Source organism: Acanthochromis polyacanthus, chromosome 18 (assembly GCF_021347895.1).
Source record: "Acanthochromis polyacanthus isolate Apoly-LR-REF ecotype Palm Island chromosome 18, KAUST_Apoly_ChrSc, whole genome shotgun sequence".
In the NCBI taxonomy this organism is placed as follows: domain Eukaryota; kingdom Metazoa; phylum Chordata; class Actinopteri; family Pomacentridae; genus Acanthochromis; species Acanthochromis polyacanthus.
The window spans coordinates 13,004,783-13,025,363 of NC_067130.1; the positions used below are offsets into that span (position 1 = coordinate 13,004,783).

The 20,581-nt window shown below is 37.9% G+C and overlaps 1 protein-coding gene across 1 annotated transcript; it reads left to right on the forward strand.

The window, feature by feature from the left end:
* Positions 1-4,921: 4,921 nt before the first annotated feature.
* LOC110959963 (guanine nucleotide-binding protein subunit alpha-14-like) lies at positions 4,922-20,212 on the forward strand. Its single transcript, XM_022206977.2, has 7 exons — positions 4,922-5,293; positions 8,483-8,667; positions 12,955-13,109; positions 14,294-14,422; positions 16,159-16,288; positions 16,404-16,557; positions 19,042-20,212. Exons 1-7 carry the CDS (start codon positions 5,173-5,175, stop codon positions 19,230-19,232), a joined length of 1,065 nt encoding a protein of 354 aa, XP_022062669.2. The 5' UTR covers positions 4,922-5,172; the 3' UTR covers positions 19,233-20,212.
* Positions 20,213-20,581: the final 369 nt, after the last annotated feature.

Here is a 20,581-nt window from a genome sequence, read left to right on the forward strand (position 1 = left end):
GGAATATTCCTTTTAACCAGCCCCTCAGGTCTCTCTGGAATACTCGGTTAAACCAACATTTTAGGTGCATGTCCAGGGATTTTTGGTGGAATGTTCCTTTAAGGTGGATGTGTGAGGACCTTGAAGGTGGAATACTTCCTGAAACTAACCTTTTAGGTCAACATTCAAAGATTTAAGGTGGAATATTCCTTTAAACCAACCTAAATTTCGTGTTTTGATCATTATCAAGTGAGAAACCTCAATCCAGACTCTTCATAATGACGTTTGAGATTTATGCTGCTGTTAGTTTAGTTCAGTCTAAATGACAGAAATCCAGAACTGCAAATTATTTCAGGAAGGTTCTACTATGGAACCAGTTTGACATGTTCAGGTGTTCTTTATGTGAAAATTCAGATTTCAGGTATCAGAAGGTGGTTTTCAACTTTCTTTGTTAACTTTCTGCTTCAACTTTAAACTAAATTTCCTTCACTAAGCCAGCCCTCTGGACTTCCAGTAAGCTGTGTTCCTATTGGCTGTCCAGGTGGCTGCTTGGTGTCATCAGGAACACCTGAGCAGCTCAGTGTCTTCCTGCTTTATGTCTGGAGTCAAACATTTCCTCTGCTTCTCTTCACTGAACTGGGTTTGGTTCTGTTGCTTTAGTTTGTTGTTTAGGCGTTGGCTTGCAGCTTCCAGCAGTAAAATTGACTTTAAATTACACCAGTTAGACTTTAGAAGATCAAATTAAACAGAAGAGACAATAAAACGATCAAAAAGAGCAAAAACAGATAAAGGTCTTAAAGTGTTTTCTAGTCTGATATGAAAACATCAAGTTGTTTCTTCAAACATTTCCTCTTTCTGTGTTTTTGGTTTGATTGTGGACAAATTTACTGAGAACTCATTTCAGAAAACTGCTTTCCAGATAAAGTCTAGTAGTAGTTGAAGGCATCGATCAAACTAATGTTACCTTCTGATCTCCACAAACTTTACTGTTCAGTGAAGAGAATCAAAGTTTGTTCAGGATTTCTAAAGAACCCACAGGTGAAGGTCTGAGAAGAACTCAGTTGGATGGTCTAAATGTGAAATCAAGACTCATGGTCACAAGTTTTAAGGCTTCTGTTAACCACAAAGTTCAAACTAACAGAGAAACTTTTAAAACTTCAGCCCTCAGACTGTCTAAAACAGTCTCACTACTACTATCTACCTTTACATTTACTATGTATACCGTTATTGCAGTACATTCACTCTGTTTCCCCCTGCGTTATTTCTCTGAGTGTCCCTGGTCCCAGAGCTGGATGCTTCAGATCTGCGGTTGATGTTCCACCAACTGGTCTAGTCTCCATCATGTCCACTGTGGGATGCTGCTGCTGACCTTTCTCCAGCCCTCCGCTTCCAACCCCCCTTTTCCACCAGTCAACTCTGCATCGCCCTCACTATACTTGTTATGCTAACTTACATACTGTTTGAATTTTACTGCTAGCTATATATGGAGTATGTTTAATGTCAGAGCCGTACATCATAAGAGTAAACTATGAGTCAGTTTTCAGTGTTAGCTTACACTTTGTTTGTGTCACATATCCTGTCATACATGTATCCAAATGTGTGTTGTGTTTTCCTTGCTTTCCCAGCCCTCCCTCTTCTCCCACCCCTCCCCCTTGCCCTCTTCTGTCCCTCTCAACCCGCCCGGCCAGGAGGCAGATGGGTCCCCCCTATATAGAGCCGGGTTCTGCTCGAGGATTTTTCCCTGTTAAAAGGGTGTTTTCCTTGCCACTGTCGCCTTTGGGCTTGCTCTGGGGGTCAGGCATATGGGTTTTGTAAAGCGTCTTGAGACAATTTGACTGTAATTGACGCTATATAAATAAAACTGAATTGAATTGAATTGATAGTGCAGTCGGACAACGAAGTTGCGTTCAGAGCACCGGAAATCGGAGTACCAGTAATGTAAATTTCCAACGATTATTTTTTTTGACACGGGGTGGCTAATCAGATCACGAGGGGGTGGGGCACTGCTACCCCACGGAAGATCCAACACTGCTGATACAAAGTTACATCAACACATAGCTGCTGATTGTTACACCAGATATTCTCTGCACATTTTTAACAGCATGCTGGATATTCTGACATGTTGTGTTAATGATGGCTGCATCCCACTTCAGTTCTGATGTTGTACTTGATGGTTCGCTGTCATGTTACTGGAACACTTAGTGGAAACGAGTCATCATCTGTGATTTTAGTTCTACCTGTGCTTTTCCTGTGGTGACGAGTGAAAATGTCAACTGTGGAAGAGCTCTATTATGGCAAAACACACATTTGGACACAGACATGAAAATGGCTCTCATCTCCCCAGTCTCCCATCTTCTGTGGTCAATGTGTCTTTTTTTTTCCAACTAAAGAAATTATCAGTCATGTCACATAGAGGTTTGGGAACAGAGAATGGAGGCAGATCAGATTCCAGATGGAGGGTGAGTCCCACCACTTTGGCCCTGAGCTTAACTTGAGTTCAAATTCTACTTCCTTCACCCAGGAGCCTTGCCCTCATGTTGCCCTTTGTGATCTGGCAGAGACACAGCATGAAGGAGCAGAGCATCTTTTTATGCAAAGAGTGCAAAGGGGCACCCCATAATGTCACAGTTCACCTGTCCTGAGGAGTGTGACCGTCTGAGGAAACAGCTGTTTAATGATGATGTCAACAAGCTTATCTCAGGGTAAATTTGACCAAAAGTGTTGTCAAGATCTTTGAAACGCTGTGAGCTTAGCCCAGCTGAGCAGTCTTCAGATTTTAACCTGATAATTACACCATTTTTCAGGTTATTTCATAGTAAAAGGAATATAACGTGTGAGACACTGTGCTCTCGGCAAAAGTTCATCCCAGTTTGTTTTTATGCTCCTTGTTCCACATTAACATCACTGAAAGTGCCACTCTAGTGCTTCTCAAGCGGCATGTCTTGGAATTGGTGTTAACAGCTCACAAAAAACAATAAAATAAGCTTTGATTGCTGCTCAGCCAGCCGTTGCTATGCTTTGTTAGTTCTGTTAATGATTAGAGAGGTCATGTTGTGTACGTAGATATGAGTAGGCATCCAAACACACAACAATATCACTGCTGTGAGACTGTGAAACAGAAAAATCTCCATAGTTTAAAATTCAACATGACAGAAAAATATTTAGACTTTAGTAAAAAGTGCAGACATTTATGAACGGTAAAATGATATTCCAAGGTTTTTGATCAGCTATATTGTATTATATTTGAGGGCTTTAACTCATCAACAGAATGACAGATGAATAGATCTGGGGCTGTTTTAAAACAAATAATCTTACTTTTGTGAATAAAAGCACACTAAAGAAAACAAAACAAAAAGTGAGCATAAGGATAGTCTTCCTTGGAATTTTCTAGTTTAGTTTTGACCATTCATCCTGAAGTATCCTAGGAGTTTCCAGCTTTATGAAACTGCAATAGAATAGAATAGTTTATTTGCATGGATACATTGTAGCTCAGCTACATTAGAATTCTTGGTGTGTTTCTCAAAGACAAGTTTGTAAAATAAATTTAAAAAGAGTAAAAATTTAAACAGCAGCAAATGAGAAGCATCTATACAAATGTACATTTTAAGGAAATAGTAGATGTACATTTTAAAAAACAGAATAAATACTCTGGGTAGGTATTGCACATACTATGGTGTACAAGGGTAAAAATAGCACATGATGCTTGATAAATCCCTCCTGTTGTCCTCCTCTACGGGCACCAAAAAATATTGTTTCCTTGTCTGAAAAAAATCCACAAATTTCTGAAAATTTGCAAAACCTTCAAAAAGAAAATTCAGTTTCCTTTAAAAGTTTTGTTTAAAAAAATCCCCCACATTTGCCAAGAAAATTCTTGTAAATATTTTCAAAAAAATGAGTAAAAATCTTCCAAAAAAATCCTAAAAATATCTAGTGACTACATATATATCAGTAAAACTTCTAATATTTAAAATCAACCAAAATTAAGCGAAATTTGCTGGATTTTAGTTGATTTTTTGTGAATGTTCTTTACCCTTGTGTTGTCTTCGGCTCAAAAATGACCCAGCCACTATGTTTAATAGCACAGAAAAAACCCTAAATGACCTTGTTTCAACTTTAAATTCAATGACTTTTCCATGCTGTATACTGTACAATTCCATTTTACAGTCTAGAGTACACTGTCGTTTTCCTTCAAAAATGCATTTTAAGTTCTGTACATTTCTGGTTCTTTCTTAAGATATAGAAGTACTATCTCTCGCTAAACAAATAAAGTTTACACCTAAGCAGTACCTTTAGCAGCAATAAGAGCGACATTAAACCTCAACTTTAGTAAAGAAAACAGTTTTAACATATGATGTCCACTGATTAAATAGTCTTTCTGCCTTCTGAAGAGAGAAAAACCAGACATTCATGAAGTGTGTGATGCAGAACAGGTTGTTTCTTCATGTAAAATTAGATTTTTGATTGAAAATTCAACTAAGTTGCTCTATTTTTGAGGCTCAGTGGAGGCAGGTCATTTTTGACTCTGAAGACAACACGTGGGTTAACAAACATTTTTAACATGTCTTTTTTTCCCCACCAAAAAATGTTCAAAGAATTCCCAAAAATGTGGACATCAGAAGTTTTACTGTGAAAATATGTATATATATTTTTCCACACATTTTCAAACTTTAAAACGGGTCAATTTTGACTCACATGACAACACAAGTCCTACCTTCATTTGTATGCGGTAGATAATGGATGATACAGATTATAGTTCAGACTGTTTTGATAACTCTTGATAAACTTGTGAAATGTGATGCCTTCAGGTGCTATAAAAAAGTGCCTTAGTGCAGATGAAAACAGAGATGCTGTGTGTTGCACCTAAATATTCTGCTATCCTTTTAATGTTTGCCTCCTGCTTCACGGTAGGAGAAGGGTTTGAGTCTGAGCTGCCCCTGAGAGTGCTGAGCTGTAAGCAGATACACAGAGCTGCTCTTGCAGTCTGACACTGGCTTTCAGCAGGTCCCTCCTTCTCTGCACAGCAGGAATGTGAAATGCACCTGAACTGGATCCAGCACGAGGAAGAATGACTGCGGGAAGTCACCAACCCACCTGTTCCGGGACACAAGTTTCACAAATCAAAACCCATTCATTTCGGTAATCTTCGTCGGCCGTGGAGAAGTTCAAACGAACAGCTGGTGAACTTGGACAGCCATGGATGAGTGCTGCGTGTCTGCGGAAGAGGCGGAGAGGCTGAGGATCCACCGGGAGATAGAGAAACAACTTCGCCGCGACAAGAGGGAGTCTCACCGGGAGCTCAAGCTGCTGCTGTTAGGTGAGACTTCTACATGTTCACTCACTGGAAAGGTCTGGAAATTATTAACTAACAACCTCCCAAAACACCGACCGCATTAATAAAACGTGAATATTGACTTTTGAATGTAAAACCAGAAGAGATTTACAGCCTACAGCCATAAACACTTAAGCAATGTTTTTCTGAGATTTTCCAATCAGCTCAACAGAAACACATCTTCAAGAGAAAGGAGCTTGCTGAAATGTAGAATAAAAATAGTTTACATTTTTAACACATAACTAAATATTTCACATAGCATCACATTTACATTTGTTTCTAAATAGAGACCCTAGCTGACTCAGGTGTGACATTTCCAGAGCTACATGCTAGTATAAGCATGTGAAAATTCCAGTGATTATGCTAATATGCTAACGTTCTGCAGGATATTTAGCATATCTGTACAATAAGTTAAGAGCTAATTTTATATATGAACAAAACATTTTGACAGCAGGACCATTGAATTTGTTTCTAAATTGTGACCACAATAGCGACTGATGTCTGGGTGAGACATTTCCAATCAGAGCTAAATGCTAGCATTAGCATGTTAACATGCAGCAATTAATATGCTAATATGCTAATGTTCTGCAGCATACTAGTGCAAAAACTAACACTTGTACACTGTACTAGTGATATTAGTTGAAATTTCCTGAATATACAAGGATTTATGTATTATTTCTATGCTCGTCTCTGTAAGAGTGAAATGCTACAGAGCTAATTTAAGCTAATACAAAGATCCTGATTATTCTAATATGACAAACAAACCAGTAATAACCAAATGCAAAATTAAAAATTCTGCCTCCAAAGATCATCAAACCATCTTTTGGAGTAGATATCTTAAACTTGAGTTAGTACAAACAGTACTGTAGACTGAAATCTAAATAAATATTTATTCTGATACTTGACTGTGGCTGTACAGTTAACTGTGTTTATAAATCACCTCATTGCAGTGATTTATATACAAATTTGTTTGGACTACGTTGTCTGAGTTTTGCACTTGTGATATTATCCCTTAAAATATAGTAATTCTGGTGTGATATTTTAAGTCTACGATCATTAGATTTGCAGATTCTGTCAGATTTTGTTCTTAGGTTTCCATAGCCACCCTGCGCCACCCCTTTTCTCCGCCACTGGGTGTTTCACTCAACATTCGAGACAATCACCATTAATGTTCATGCCAAATTTCATAACAAGTCACTGAAAACTTGTTGGGACACGTCAAAACCAAAAACCCCTGTAATCTATTCAGAAGTTTTGGACATAATTTACTCTGGCCCAAAGTGGTGAACTGACAGATCGATAACAAGAACAAACACTCCTCTAGAGTTTCTGTGTGAATACACAAAGTAGTTAGCAATGAAGGCATGTCATCGTCAAGGTTTGTTGACTCTGAGCAACTGAATTATTGTCGTTGGAAATACTGAGTGTTCATTGTAATTTTTTTTGCCTTTCTTCCATGTGTCCCTGAGCTCTGATGCATCAGATAAGAGGAAAAATCCAGGAAATACCTAAAGTATCTGGATCAATAGATGCTCAGGCTTTGCTGTGTGTGCGTGTTAGCTGAGCTGTTCCTTTAACATAGTTACAGGTTAGTCTTCACATTCTTCAAATAGCTGGCAAAGCTTTGATGAGTCAGCCTGATAACCCTTGTATCTTTCTCTCTGTGTTCACATGAAACAATGTGTTCACACCCTAAGTGTATTGAGGCTGTATGTGCTGCTTGGTTTGGATGTTTTACTCATTTGTCTTCAATGATCATGTTTCATTGTAAAACCTGTTGTGATACGTGCAGCCTGTTTTTTTTATTGTTTTGTTGCTTTTGTTTGAACAGCGAATGTACATGTGTAAAATAAATCTCCAGGCAAGTTGTAAGTGTAGCGTGCACCTCATAAAGAGAGTATAAATGTGTCGTACAGTGCACTGCGACATATTGACAATCACGATGATGAGACCAAGCCTGTTTTTCCCAGAACAATCAAAACAGGGCCCCTTTCTAAAAGCTTGATTGTTGGTTAGGTTGGAAACAATAAATTAGGCATGAAGGACTTTGTTTAAAGGTCAGCACTACTTTAAACTTGAACTTGAGTTGTTTGGAGAACAATATCCTCCTGGAAAGGTCAGCCTAATGGTTAACATTTTTGGCCGTTTTAGGTGCTTAGTTGACACCCTTATCGGGAGTAATTTACTACCAGAGGGCAGGAAGCGGTTCACTGTTTCACTCAAGGACACACGGCTGGTGATAGAGTCGGATGGCGTGAATACAACACTAACCTTCAGTGTCTCGACATTGTGTACAATGCAGTTGTTATTTGCAGGAAAAAAGCAATTCATCTTTACTTCATATTGTTTATACAGTCTTGTTTGTTTGTTTTTCTAATAAGTAACTTCATCGGCTTGAAATAAGAACAAGCAAATGACAATGCTGCTAAATCTGTATATGATGTTTTTTTTATATGTACACCCACACACAGGTGACAAATTAAAGGAAAAACCAACATAAAGCATCTTAGTGAGGTGCTGCATTAATGATAAGTCTCTGGAACTCTACTAGAGAGACTGAGCACCATTTTTCCAAAAGCTATTTTTTCGTTTGATGTTTTGATGACGGTGGTGGAGAGCGCTCTCTAACACATCAGTGTAAAATCTCCCATAGGTGTTGAGTGGGCTTGAGATCTGCTGACTTCAAAGGCTATAGCATATGATTCACGTCATTTTCATCAAACCAATCTCCTCTCAACCCCTCAAGCCCTATGAGTGGAGGCATTGCTTTCCTGGAGGAGATCGCTCTCATCTGGATAGAAATGTTTCATCACACAATAAAGGTGTTCACTCAGAAGAACTTTGAACTTCAGACAATCTCCCTTAAGGGGACAAGTGGACAGAAATCATGCCACCAAAATGTTCCCTACAGCATAACGGAGCCATCAGATTCCCTCAGTGTGCAATGTAGGGTTCAAGCTTTTTGTGTTTCTACATCTCTGGCTTAAGAAAAACCCATTAAAATCCATTAATTGTGAAAATATTCTTGCACTGCAAAGAATATATCTGTTGTTTTGTAGTCAAAATGTTGAGATGTTTTGTTTTTAAAAAAAAAAAACGCATGTCACTGATGTACTATTGCTTTGATTGGATGCCATTTTTCACCCTTCGGTCTCATTCATCTCACTCGTCTAGGCACCGGTGAGAGTGGGAAGAGCACTTTCATCAAACAGATGAGGATCATCCACGGCAGCGGATACACTGACTCTGACAGGAAAGGTTTCACTCGCCTGGTTTTTCAGAACATCGTCACAGCCATCCAGGCGCTGATCCATGCCATGATGATGCTACGGATCGATTACATGGACGACAACAACATCGTAAGAAACTTTGCATGCATTTAAAAAGTTATTCTGATGTCTTATGTGGCATTTTGTAAAGCTGAGCGTGTGGGTAACAGGTAAACTGTTAAACTCTTTTAGGAGGCAATTTCATATCTTAATATAGTGTTTTAGTATGCTGACATTTCCCAGTTAACACTTAATCTAACATACAGTTTAATTCAGACAAACTTCATTTTATTTGATCCATATTATAATTAAAGTAATCTCAGAATATTTCACATAGTGAGGACCTTAAAATATTAAAGAAGTAAATCTAACTATTTCCCCTTGAAGCAGCACTTAGAAACAGTAGGGGGGATGAACTACTTTTTAGGTGGAAAAAACTTCCAGTAGAACCAGATTCAGGGTGGCTGGCCATCTGCTTTGACTGGCTGAAATGAGAGAAGAGCAGAGAGAGAAAAGATGAGACACAAAGTTAACATCTTGTAGTTGCATATAAATTCATGGAGAATGAATGAAAATAAGGGGAAATGTGCTCAATATGCCCAACCTCAGCTTATAGCAGCATTGCTAGCTATTGTTGATGAGGGTGTTAGTTATTTTACTAATTAACATTTTTAACTAGATGATGGTGCTAGACAAAGAACTTAAAGTGGCCATATTATGCTGATCTTCGACTATGTTTTTTTTACTATGGAACACTAGAGTAGCTGTCGTAATAAGAAAATAATTGTATTTATATTACACTTACTCCTCAGTTCATCAACTGTTTAATACTGCTGTTTTAGCTCCTGCCTCGTCGGGGCCCTCCTCGCTAAAAGGCCGCCTCTTTCCGATTGGCCAACTTTGGGAAACCTACTCTCTGTGCTTGTGAGCAGCACTAACTGCACTTTGTGGACTTTCTGTGCCAAGAAATCCATGACGAGCTGATATCAGCTTGCCACATTAATAGAAAAGACCACTGGAAACCCAGTGTCTTGAGCTCTGTGAGGCCTCAGCTTTGGGCTCACAGTGATGACTTTTACATACATTTATCTCTCTACTTGAGACTTTGACCATACTTAAAATGAACATCTGAAACTGAAGCACTGGCTACTTTATTAAATCAACCACAACAATTCTACCACATATCCTACTTTTACGTAGTATGCTTTATGTATTTGCTGAGGTTCTCCAAAATGCCATTCTATTATGTATGTATTATTATAGTGTGTGGTTATTGTGTCCTTGACGGCTTTATATTTAAGTGTTCCAAACGTTCTCTTCGCCCCATTAACATACATGAGAGGGGCAACAGATCAGAAACACTTAAAGTTGTTATGCAGTGCAGTATACCATCACCACCACCCACTATGACCTAAATAATTAACATAAAGTAGAATTAACACCTTCTAACAATGTCACCAAAAAGTGTGGAGGCATCAGGAAAAAATTGTATTGGATTGCATTAGATTTGACAGGTTATACTTAATAAAGTAGCTGATAAGTGTTTATGAACCATTCTACCGAATTGATTAAAAATGCTGTTCCACAAGGAAAATCACATTTTCTAAAACAATGAAGTGTTCAGACCTTGCATGCACACTAATATCATGTTATGATCTATTTTGCCACAAGACATTAATTGAGATACCATTAAATTAATTAAAAATCCTCTTTTACATTTCACTTCCTATTGGGACGTGTCTGTCTCAACCTGTAACTCCTAAATTTCAATCCATGACATTTAAATGATTTTTCCCAATTTCTGAAATACAGTATTTAATAGATCTTTTTGATTTCTTTTAAAGGAAAGGTGAAAGATTTAGACTGATTTTGTAGATTTTTTTTAAATTAAAAGTTCAAGTAAAAAATCCTGTCTCAAGTTTCCATGTCACTACCGAAACACAAAGAGTTTTAGTCCGTGGGCAGGGCTTGGTTTTACAACAGAAATTTCACCAAAAAGTTACATTCCCTTCCTGTTCATCCATTGCCACATGGTGAATAGTTAGTTTATAACGCTATTAAATACATACCCTTCAAAGTCTGAACATCAGTCTGGAGTTTTAAGGATTGTCACGACCATAGAGATAATTTCTGCAAGTAAATATGCACTTTTGATTTTATAACTACATGTCATGTTTTCTATCTCTGTACACATGTTCAAAACTGTGTTTGGTAGCCACATTGTGCTTAGCGTTGCTGAGTTATGCTACCAACAACTGTCATAAAATATCACTATTGAAACAGTCACTACCAAAACTTATGGAAAGGTTTGTTGGTAGTGACAATATATGATGGTAATTTCTGATTAAAGTAAGTCTTACATAATATAATACATAGATACATATGTCATACACTTCTTCCTACTCCTTTTCGGACATTGCTGATTTGTTTCTTTTTTCTCTCTTTTTTTATTTTTGTTTTAATCAATGTTCGAAATAAACTTCTCATTCATTCAGTCATTCATACATAGATAATTCAGATGTAAATTTTATTTTATATTTTATGTGATTTTGAAGGGAGAGATAAACACCAAAATGGCAAAAAGCTGAGCAAAGAGACAGACATTGTATGCAAAGAGTATTACTCAGTAAAATACCAAGAAAATTTGATAAAGGAACGAGAAAGAAATACGAGATGGAAGGAAGAAGGAAACCTTAAATCTATCAGCGACTTATCAGAGAGTAAAGGTATGTCAGAAGATCATGGAGGAAGAGACAACAAGACCACAGGATGTCTCTGAAAAAACAGAGAGACATGGAGACATTTGGTCGGGCTTCCTCACCACCTGGCACCTCTAGTGAAGGTGATCAGACACCAGGACGTAGGTCTTCAGCACTAAAGAGGGTGAAAAGTGCAAGAGCACGCAAGTACAGAAAAATACAGAAGTTAAAGCTTGAAGAAATGAAGAAGGAGGAAAACAATGTCAGAGGCTGAAGTTGACACTAGAAATATTCTTCAAGAGCAAAGACTCAGAGGAAATTAATGAAAAGTGACACAGAGGCATGTCCAAATCTGCCCTACTGTCTTTGCAGCACTGTGCTAAAAACTACATCTTTTAATAGATAAATCCATGCTCAAGTGACATGTTTTTGTTAATTGTTTAAGCAATCTTGGAACCGGTTCAACCAATAAGATGAAAAAAGAAAAACTGTTTCTATGATATCTGCACTTTTACTGTGTAAGTCACAATAGTACATGTTTTAGTAAATGTTAACTGCAAAAAAAATGTAATAATTGCAATGCTTATTGCACTGTTGTTTGCAATCTGGGAAGCCATCTGTTAAAATAAGCTTTCCTTTCTTTCTATTTCTTTTTTTATGCTTGTTAAGGAGAGAGTCTGCCTTGAGACTAAAGTTTAAGTCACAAAACTTTATTTTTGTTAAATGTTTGTTACAAAAAATAATAATGATTTTGCACATCATTGTTTACAATTTAGGAGCTCATCATTTTGGGGGGAAAAAAGCTTTTCTCTCCTTTTTTTATGCTTGTGAAGCATATAGTCTGCCTTGAGAGACTACTGTTTAAGTTTCAATGATTGCATACGATTATTTATACTTAAAAATGTCTTGTTGAAATCACACGTTTTTCGTTCAGTGATTGTCACACAAAAAAAGATTTCATTCACATCATTGTTTGTCGTTCCAATTATAATTTCATATGGAAGATGAAACCACTGTTATTCCTTTAATGATGAATTAGTGTGTTTGATTGGTTATAATACATGTCAACAGTTAAAATATAGCAGAAAGAGTGAAAAGTGATTGCGATGCCACTCTCAAAGCACCACTGTAGCTACGGCAACAGTATGGTCACTACTGAAAAAAACAGCTGTTTTAACAAAAATAAAATGTACTGAATTATCAACCAACATTTTCTGACAATAATTGCTTAAGTGCATATGTACTTTAAGCAATGATGACTTATGGAGTCAATATGATCAACTTTGTACATTTTACAAGGAAAGATAGTGTTTGAATTTTGATACATTTAAATACATTTATTTAAAAATATAAAATTCTGATAAAAATTCATTAAAATTGATTTTGATGTGGAAACCATCTATATTAATTTTTGTAAATGTTGAGGAAAAGTTAGAGCATTATCAGAGAACACAGGATTCATGTTCTTTGCCATGGAAAATTAGGATTTGGCTAATTATGGTATGTACTAAATGAAGCCACTGGTTTACCTGCTAGCTAAAATGAGTTTCTGTAGACCATTTCCATAAAAAAATCCATCTACTAATAGATGGATTTCTGTAGCAGTTCTCCTCCTATATGAAATTTATAGTTCAAGGATTGAATGTTTGTTCCCTTGTGGATGTTTTGTGTGTATCAGCGCCACGCAGAGAAGCTGAACCAAGTAGATACAACACAAGTGTCCACCTTAGAGCCTTGGCAGGCGGACGCCATCAAGAGAGTGTGGAACGACCACGGAGTTCAACAGTGCTACGATCGCAGGAGGGAGTTCCAGTTGTCAGATTCTGCCAAATAGTAAGGCTTTTACATATTTCATATCAGATGATGCACGCTTCTACATTGCTGGATCCACTGTCAATCATCTCAGTTTAGTACTAAAAGTGCGGATTCGTGCTGATAAAAAATGAAATTTACATACAATAGTTTAGAGCAGAGGTGTCGAACATGCAACCTGTGGGCCAAAACCAGCCTGTCAGAGGGTCCAATCTGTAAAGTGTAAAAATTACAGAGGAGACATTAACTGCAAATTGTAAATTTGTAAAACTATAAATTTAAAATCATTTCTACACCTTGACAAATTTTGATCAGAAAGTAAAATACTAGATTGTTCTTTTGTCATTTTGTGTCTCATTTATGTAATATTTTCTTTGTGTTCATTTTTTTGTCTGACTTTTGTTGTTTGTCTCATGTTTGTTGTTTTGTTTCTCGTTTGTCGTTTTCTGTTTCCTTTTTGTTTCGCTTGTGTTTTTTGTCTGTCATTTTGTGTTTTGCTTTCTTCATTGTTTTTTTTTCATTGTTTTGTGTTGTTTTGTGTTTTTTAGTGTTTGCCTTTTTAGTTGTGTTTCTTTTTTGTCATTCGTTGTCTTATATACAATTTTGTCTCGTTTTTGTACATTGCTTTGTCACGTTGTCAGTTTTTTGTCAAATTTTTGTCCTTTTGTTTTGTTTCATGTCATGTGTCTCATTTTTTGTCATTTTGTTTCTTGCTTTTGTCATTTTGTGTCTCATTTTTGTAATATTTTGTCTGGTTTTTGTCTGACTTTTATCAGTCAGATCCAGATACCTACGACTACCTTTTGTGTCTTTGTGTAGATAAACTATGATCTGTGAATTGTAATGTGTAAATGATAAACTGAGGCATAATGTTGCTGAGATTGAATTATATTTCTTAAGAAATTTCAAGTTGTTCATAATGCTTTGTAGAAAGATAATTCCTTAAAATGTGAACGTTTTCAGAATGTACTTTTAAAACAAAGGAAAAATGTGGAGTTGTGTTTATTTATTGATTATTATGCTGTGACTTTACTGGTCCGTCTCACTAGAGAAGAAATTAGGCTGAATGTGGCTCCTAAACTAAGATGCATTTGACACTTTTGGTTAGATAGTTTACATAGATTCCTGTATGATGAACCTTTTTTATCTGGTTAGATTTGTGTTAAGGTATTAACTTGGATGCATTGTTGTTGTTAACCTTTCAGCTACCTGAGTGACTTGGACAGAATCACAGCTATAGGGTACATCCCCACCCTGCAGGACATCTTGAGGGTCAGAGTCCCCACCACAGGCATCATAGAGTACCCCTTTGACCTTTCAAAAGTGGTCTTCAGGTATGAAATTACACCTCACTCCCTGGGTAGCGCACTCATAAGGAAAACTGGCAGATTTTCTGATTAAAATAACACTTGAAATTAAATTGTTTACCTGTTTTTTTTTTAATTAATCCATCATATCTTTCTCTGTAGCTCACACTGTGTGTGTTTTCTAAAAATGAGACAAACATGTTAATCAGTGAGCTTTAGAGGTGCTGATTGTCACACCAGCTGTTTCTTCTGATTCAAGGGTTTATGCTAAACTGAACTAAGCCCTAGATTTGTAGTCTACTGATATGGAGCTAGTATCAGCCGTCTCATCTAGCTCACAGCAAGAAAGCAATAAGTGTATTCCCCAAAAACACCAAACTACAGCTTCAGTAATGTAGGAATGTCACAGTCTGTCATGTCCCTTGTTTTTTTCTTTGTCTCTTAGAGTTTACTTTCTCCATGTCTCTTTTTGTCTGTGGGTGTGTTCCAGACTCATGCCATTATTTTTTTGTTCCTTCCCATATTACTTTGGAAATCACTTTCTTTGTGTGTCGTTGCTTGTTTCGCTTCCTGTATTTTCCCGCCTCTGTGACTGTCGGATTATTTTCACCTGAGTTTCCCTCTTTGTGTATTTATAGTTCAGGCTTTCCCTTTGCCAGTTGTAATTCATCTACACAAGTCCCATGAGTTTTGCCTCTGTGTACCTAGCTTTAGTCTCTCGTGCCATCTTCTGCAATCCTGGGATATTCTGTGTTTAGTCTTTCTGCTGTACTTTGATCCTCGTGCTTTTCTGGTCTTTCATCATGGTAACTGATGCTGCGCAACTAACGTCCTCCAGAGACGGTTTTGTTCAGAGTTTCAGATTTAAATCAGGTGCAAGAACGTTCTGCTTTACACCAGTTCTTTTTCTGATGATACTCTTTGAGAGATACAGATTCTCAGCTGAGGGAATAAATTAGCAAACCTGTGAAGCTGTGTGTTAGTAACGCCACTGGATGAAGCTGTGCAGTAACAATTGCCTGCATTATATCGGAACAAGCAGCTACAAAAAGTTTTTGTGCTGCCTTCCGATTTGTTGCCAAGTCTGTTTTCCACTGCTGTTACTGCAGCTAATAGAACACTGATTAGAAATTGATATTTATCGCAGAGAATAGTCCATTTAGAACATTAATTTCACTCTGATTTAGCCAACTAAAGTGATTTCCACATATACTGTATTACGGGACAGTGTCAGACCTAAATGCACTTCTTGATTATCCTATTTAAATGAATGAAGAGCTCTAAAGTGCAGTTGAAATAAGCGGCTGTATTTTGAGTGCACTGAATGGTAAAATAGATATATTAACAAGATTGCCAATTTTCCACCGGCATTCCTCTCTTGCATTATTTGCAGTAACAGTGCTTTTTACTATAATAAATGTTTATATTCCTCAGAGCTCTCCATTATAACAGCCTTTTCCTCTTGACTGTAGTGGGCTACACACCATCAGTAAAATAAGACAGCTCAAATGCCTTCTTTTATGGAAGTACAGAGGCTGTCGAACAAAGCTTGGATTAACAAAGACAGTTGATGAACACCATCGTTATTCCCATTCTCTATGCTAGTAATTTTAGTGTTTTTTACAAAAGGAATGCCTGGATATGCTGCACCTACTTTGCTGCACCTACTTTGTCTCTACTTTGTATCTTCTGTGTCCTGTGTCTGGGTTTTCTCAACACCCCACAAACCAAAGAACTTTTATATGTCAATCATGTGTCTGTAGGATGGTGGATGTGGGCGGCCAGCGTTCAGAGAGGAAGAAATGGATCCACTGCTTTGAGAACGTCACCTCCATCATTTTCCTTGCGGCCCTCAGCGAGTACGATCAGGTCCTTTACGAGAGCGAGAATGATGTACGGTCAAAAGCAATACGGTTAATGTCAATTATTATTTCCTCTTTTGCTCTCAAGCTTTAACAACAATAAACAATTGTCTTTTGTTGAAGAATTTTTCTACTTCCTTCTGCAGAATCGACTGAATGAGAGCCTTGCCTTGTTCAAGACCATCCTCTCATACCCGTGGTTTCAAGAGTCCTCCACCATCCTCTTCCTGAACAAAACAGACCTGCTGGAGGAGAAAATCACACAGTCACATCTGGCTACCTACTTCCCAGCCTATAATGGTAAACAGGAACAATATTCGTAGCTTTTTTTCAACATGACATTTAAGTTTCCGTTGATAATAAAAGAATCAATCTCTAATTTTATAATCTGATAATAATTTCAGTCATATTTTAAGGGACATTCAGTTGTTCCTGTGCTGCTTCCCTTGTGGTAATATGCTGAGTTTTTGTTTTGTTTTGTTTTTTGGTTTACATCCATGCAAACTGGAGCAACAACGATGCATTTTTTTGGCTTAAGACCTATTTAGTACTTAGTAGTACTATTTTGATTATTGACTAATTGGTTCGAGTACATTTCTAAGAAGAAAGTCAATTCTTTGATTCTAGCTTTTTAAATGATTTCTAGTTTCTTTACTGCTGTGATTTGCGAAACTGGAGATCTTTGGAATGTAGACCAAAATAACTTGAGTATATCATTTTAGGGCAGCCTAGCCGCGCTAGACAACCCACGGCAACGGATTTAATTCTCTGCCAGGGTGGGTCTAGTTACACTCGGTAAGCCTCGAGGTTGGATGCTCTTAAAACTGGCCGACGAATCACCATGAAGTGTAGAGTCAGAAGGCGGGCGTAACTAAGTGACGACAGAGGCGTGACGATTCTGACAGAAACAACCGGAAACAACTAGCCTAGCCGCGCCAGACAACCCACGGCAACGAATTTAATTCTCTGCCAGGGTCGACAACAGTCGTTGAGCTCCATTAGCACCCACTCTGAATAATCTTTCTGTTAACATGTCTGTAATATACTTGAGCTTCACCCATTGACTGTATAAATAAGGATTCACCGAACTCCCGCATCCTCTGATTTCCGGCGCTCTAGGAACTACGTCAGCCTATTCGTTGCGCTGATTGGTTCTATACCTACCCAATTGCTGCAGAGTGATTTGAAAGACAACCTTTTAGCCCGCCTCCCTCCCTGTCGAGAGTTCCTAGACCCTTGCGTCTTCAGACCTGGGTCTAGCGCGGCTAGGCTAATTTTAGGATGCATTTTCACCATTTTCTGATGTTTTAAAGACCAAACAGCTAATTGACTGAATAGAAAAAAATAGCTGGCAGAGTAATTGACAGTTGTGAAACTTGCTAAAATCTTCATTTTGACTGTTAGACAAATACTTGGCATTTTGTACAATAAATGTTTAATTGAGAATATCATCCCTCAAGTATCTAATAATTACAGAAGTTACAGAATTACATGAAAAGTGTGCGGTTCTAATCAAACACAACTCACCATTCAGGTCGTCACGTTACTGTCCGGTATCTTGAGTTTTGTACACAGTCCTGGCTCTGTAAATGGGAAACAAAATGGCTCGGTTCGATCCACACAACACTATTCCAGTGTGTTCTGTGCACATTCAAGCTCATGCACAGGACAGGCAAAGTTAGGGACATGACAGATATGGCCTTGGGAACAAGAGAGACCGTAAATGTCAGCCGTCTTTCTCCTTTACTTCTTCTAACTGGTTTTATCATTTACAAAATCCACTTCACTTTGGGACGCAACAACAACCTCCGAGCAGCAAAAAATATCAAGTTTTGCAGAGGATTTGGATCATGCAGTAAGGGAGCCCAACAAGGTTTTTTTTTTTAAATTCAGTGGATTATTCATTTTAACTACAGCGCTTGCCTCCCTGCATTAAAGTGCTCAACCAAACAGAATCTGCTCGTCTCTGTTTTGAAAGAACACTGAAGCTGCATCCTTCATTTAGCTCTGTAGAAGACTGCTGAAATTGGTTTGAAGAAATACAAACAAACAGATTTTTTTTCTCCCTGCAGCACAGTGATAGTGAGACTACTATGTTTTAAGTGATGGGCTGGCTAGGATCGACAAGGCACATGCTAACTATCTACATATTCAATCTAGCTAAATATCATCAATCGCTCTCTGGACGCCAGATCTCCATCTGTAATTTTGTGCATGAGATGCTGCTAATATCTCATAATATTGCATAATTTCTGACAAACGAAATCTTTAAAAGATTCATGGTCCACAGCGGTCAATTTTAGTAAGATCACAATCGTGATCGTCAGCAGGCAGCTGACATAGTGTTCACTTCTTGTCATGGTGACAGTGACACCGTGCCGCCATCTCGCAATGATACAGAAAGTTTTAACAATTCTTTGGATCCAGACTATAAGCCACATCACTGCCAAAATCAATTCAATTGGTCCTTGTGTCATTTCTAACCTTCCATGAAAATTTCATGCAAATCTGTTAGTCCATTTTTGAGTAATGTTACTGACAGACACACAGACCAACACCAATCGTCACATAACTTCCTTGGCAAAGTAACAGTGTGTGATGATTTAAACTAACATTTATACGTGTAAATGTTAGTTTAATGTTCACTATAGAGTAAACTGTACGTGTGTAGTAAATTAGTGAACACGTACATTTTCGAACACATTTTGTCTCAAATGATCACTCTAAATGCCATTTCTTCAACATCCCAAGATTGTGTCTGATTTTGACACTTTCTCCACTCAGGGCCTCAACATGACGCTGGAGCAGCGAAGAAGTTCATCTTGAAAATGTACGTGGAGCGGCACAGCGGGCATCATAAACCTCTTTACTCACACTACACCTGCGCCACGGACACGGAGAACATCCGGGTCGTCTTCAGAGCAGTCAGAGATACACTGTTCAGAGATAACCTTGAAAAGTTCAACCTGGAATAAGTGAGGCTGTTGGACAAAGCTGTGATTTCACCTTTAGGAGCAAGAAAACTGGTCACAATCACATCTTGTAACACTTTAATGGACTTTATATCTGTTCTGTGCTGTGAGTTGCAGCTTTTCAAACACGTTAAAGAGCCAATCAGACCGCAGTCAGGTAAGGTGCTTTTATCTTGTTACTGTACCGGACAGTAAGTGCCATTTTATTTTGTTTCATCTTCACAGTTTATCATGAAAAGTAATTAGCATATTGTCTATTGCTACATAAGAGAAACAGACAGCTACAACATCAGTTAAATGTAGTGCAGAGCTATTGCATGTGTGTCCTTCACTTACATTGCTGTTTGACCGAGTCAGCAAATGGTATTAGACTGGTTTAACAAAGTCTTATCATGCAAGAATGCAACACATCCGGCCTTACCGCTCAGAGGGAAGGAAGTAAGAGAATATGCTGCAGAGAACCACACTGCCTGACTGGCTTTTGTTTATTTTTGCTAATGTTTTTATGTGTGTATGCACCATGTAGCCCGGGGATACTCAACTTGATTTGCCCAGGGGTCACTTCTGCAAAATGACAGTAGGCCATAGGCCAGCTAATAAACAAACAATAATATTAATCAGATGAAATTAATAAACATTAAAATGCCCAAAGCTCATATTTCAAATTAACTAACTTGCAGCCAAGGGGCATTATTGGACATTTACTGTATAAACAAACAAAAAAGTTTTGACTATGAATCAATTTATGGTCGGCAAAACAGCCGGCACCTTGTCCTTGGCCCGATTTGGTCCGTTTTAAATTGAGTATCACTGTTGTAGCCTTTGAAATAATTCTTTTTTACACTAACATTCACTAAATAAAGAAAATAAAACCACATGTAATGTTTGCTTTTGAACAACCTCAGTTCAACTGATCTTTGAGTTTTCTTGTTACTTTACACACAACTTTATTTTGTCATTAAAACAAGTTTTCTATACGAAAATGTTTGATCGATCTCATGTTATACAACAGCAGCTGCCTGTACACATTAAACAAACTGTTTTAGACGCCTTCCCTTCAGGTGTGGCCACACTGATTGGCAGACTGTGGTAGCAACCTTTGTACCAAACAATGGTCAAGAATGCACGAAGGCTGGTCTCTGCCTTCCTGCTTCACTGCTGGGACTGAACAGTGGTAAGTAAAAAAGAGGAATTCAGCGAGGTTAGAACTGTGCACAGAACAATGCCCGTTTCCACACGGAAGGAGAGACTGTCGAGGTGCTACTGATTTTATCTGCTTTGCGGCTAAAGTTTGCTTGTTTAAGGGTTGAAAAGTTCAATGCAGAATATAAAGGGACACATTAGCAGTAGCT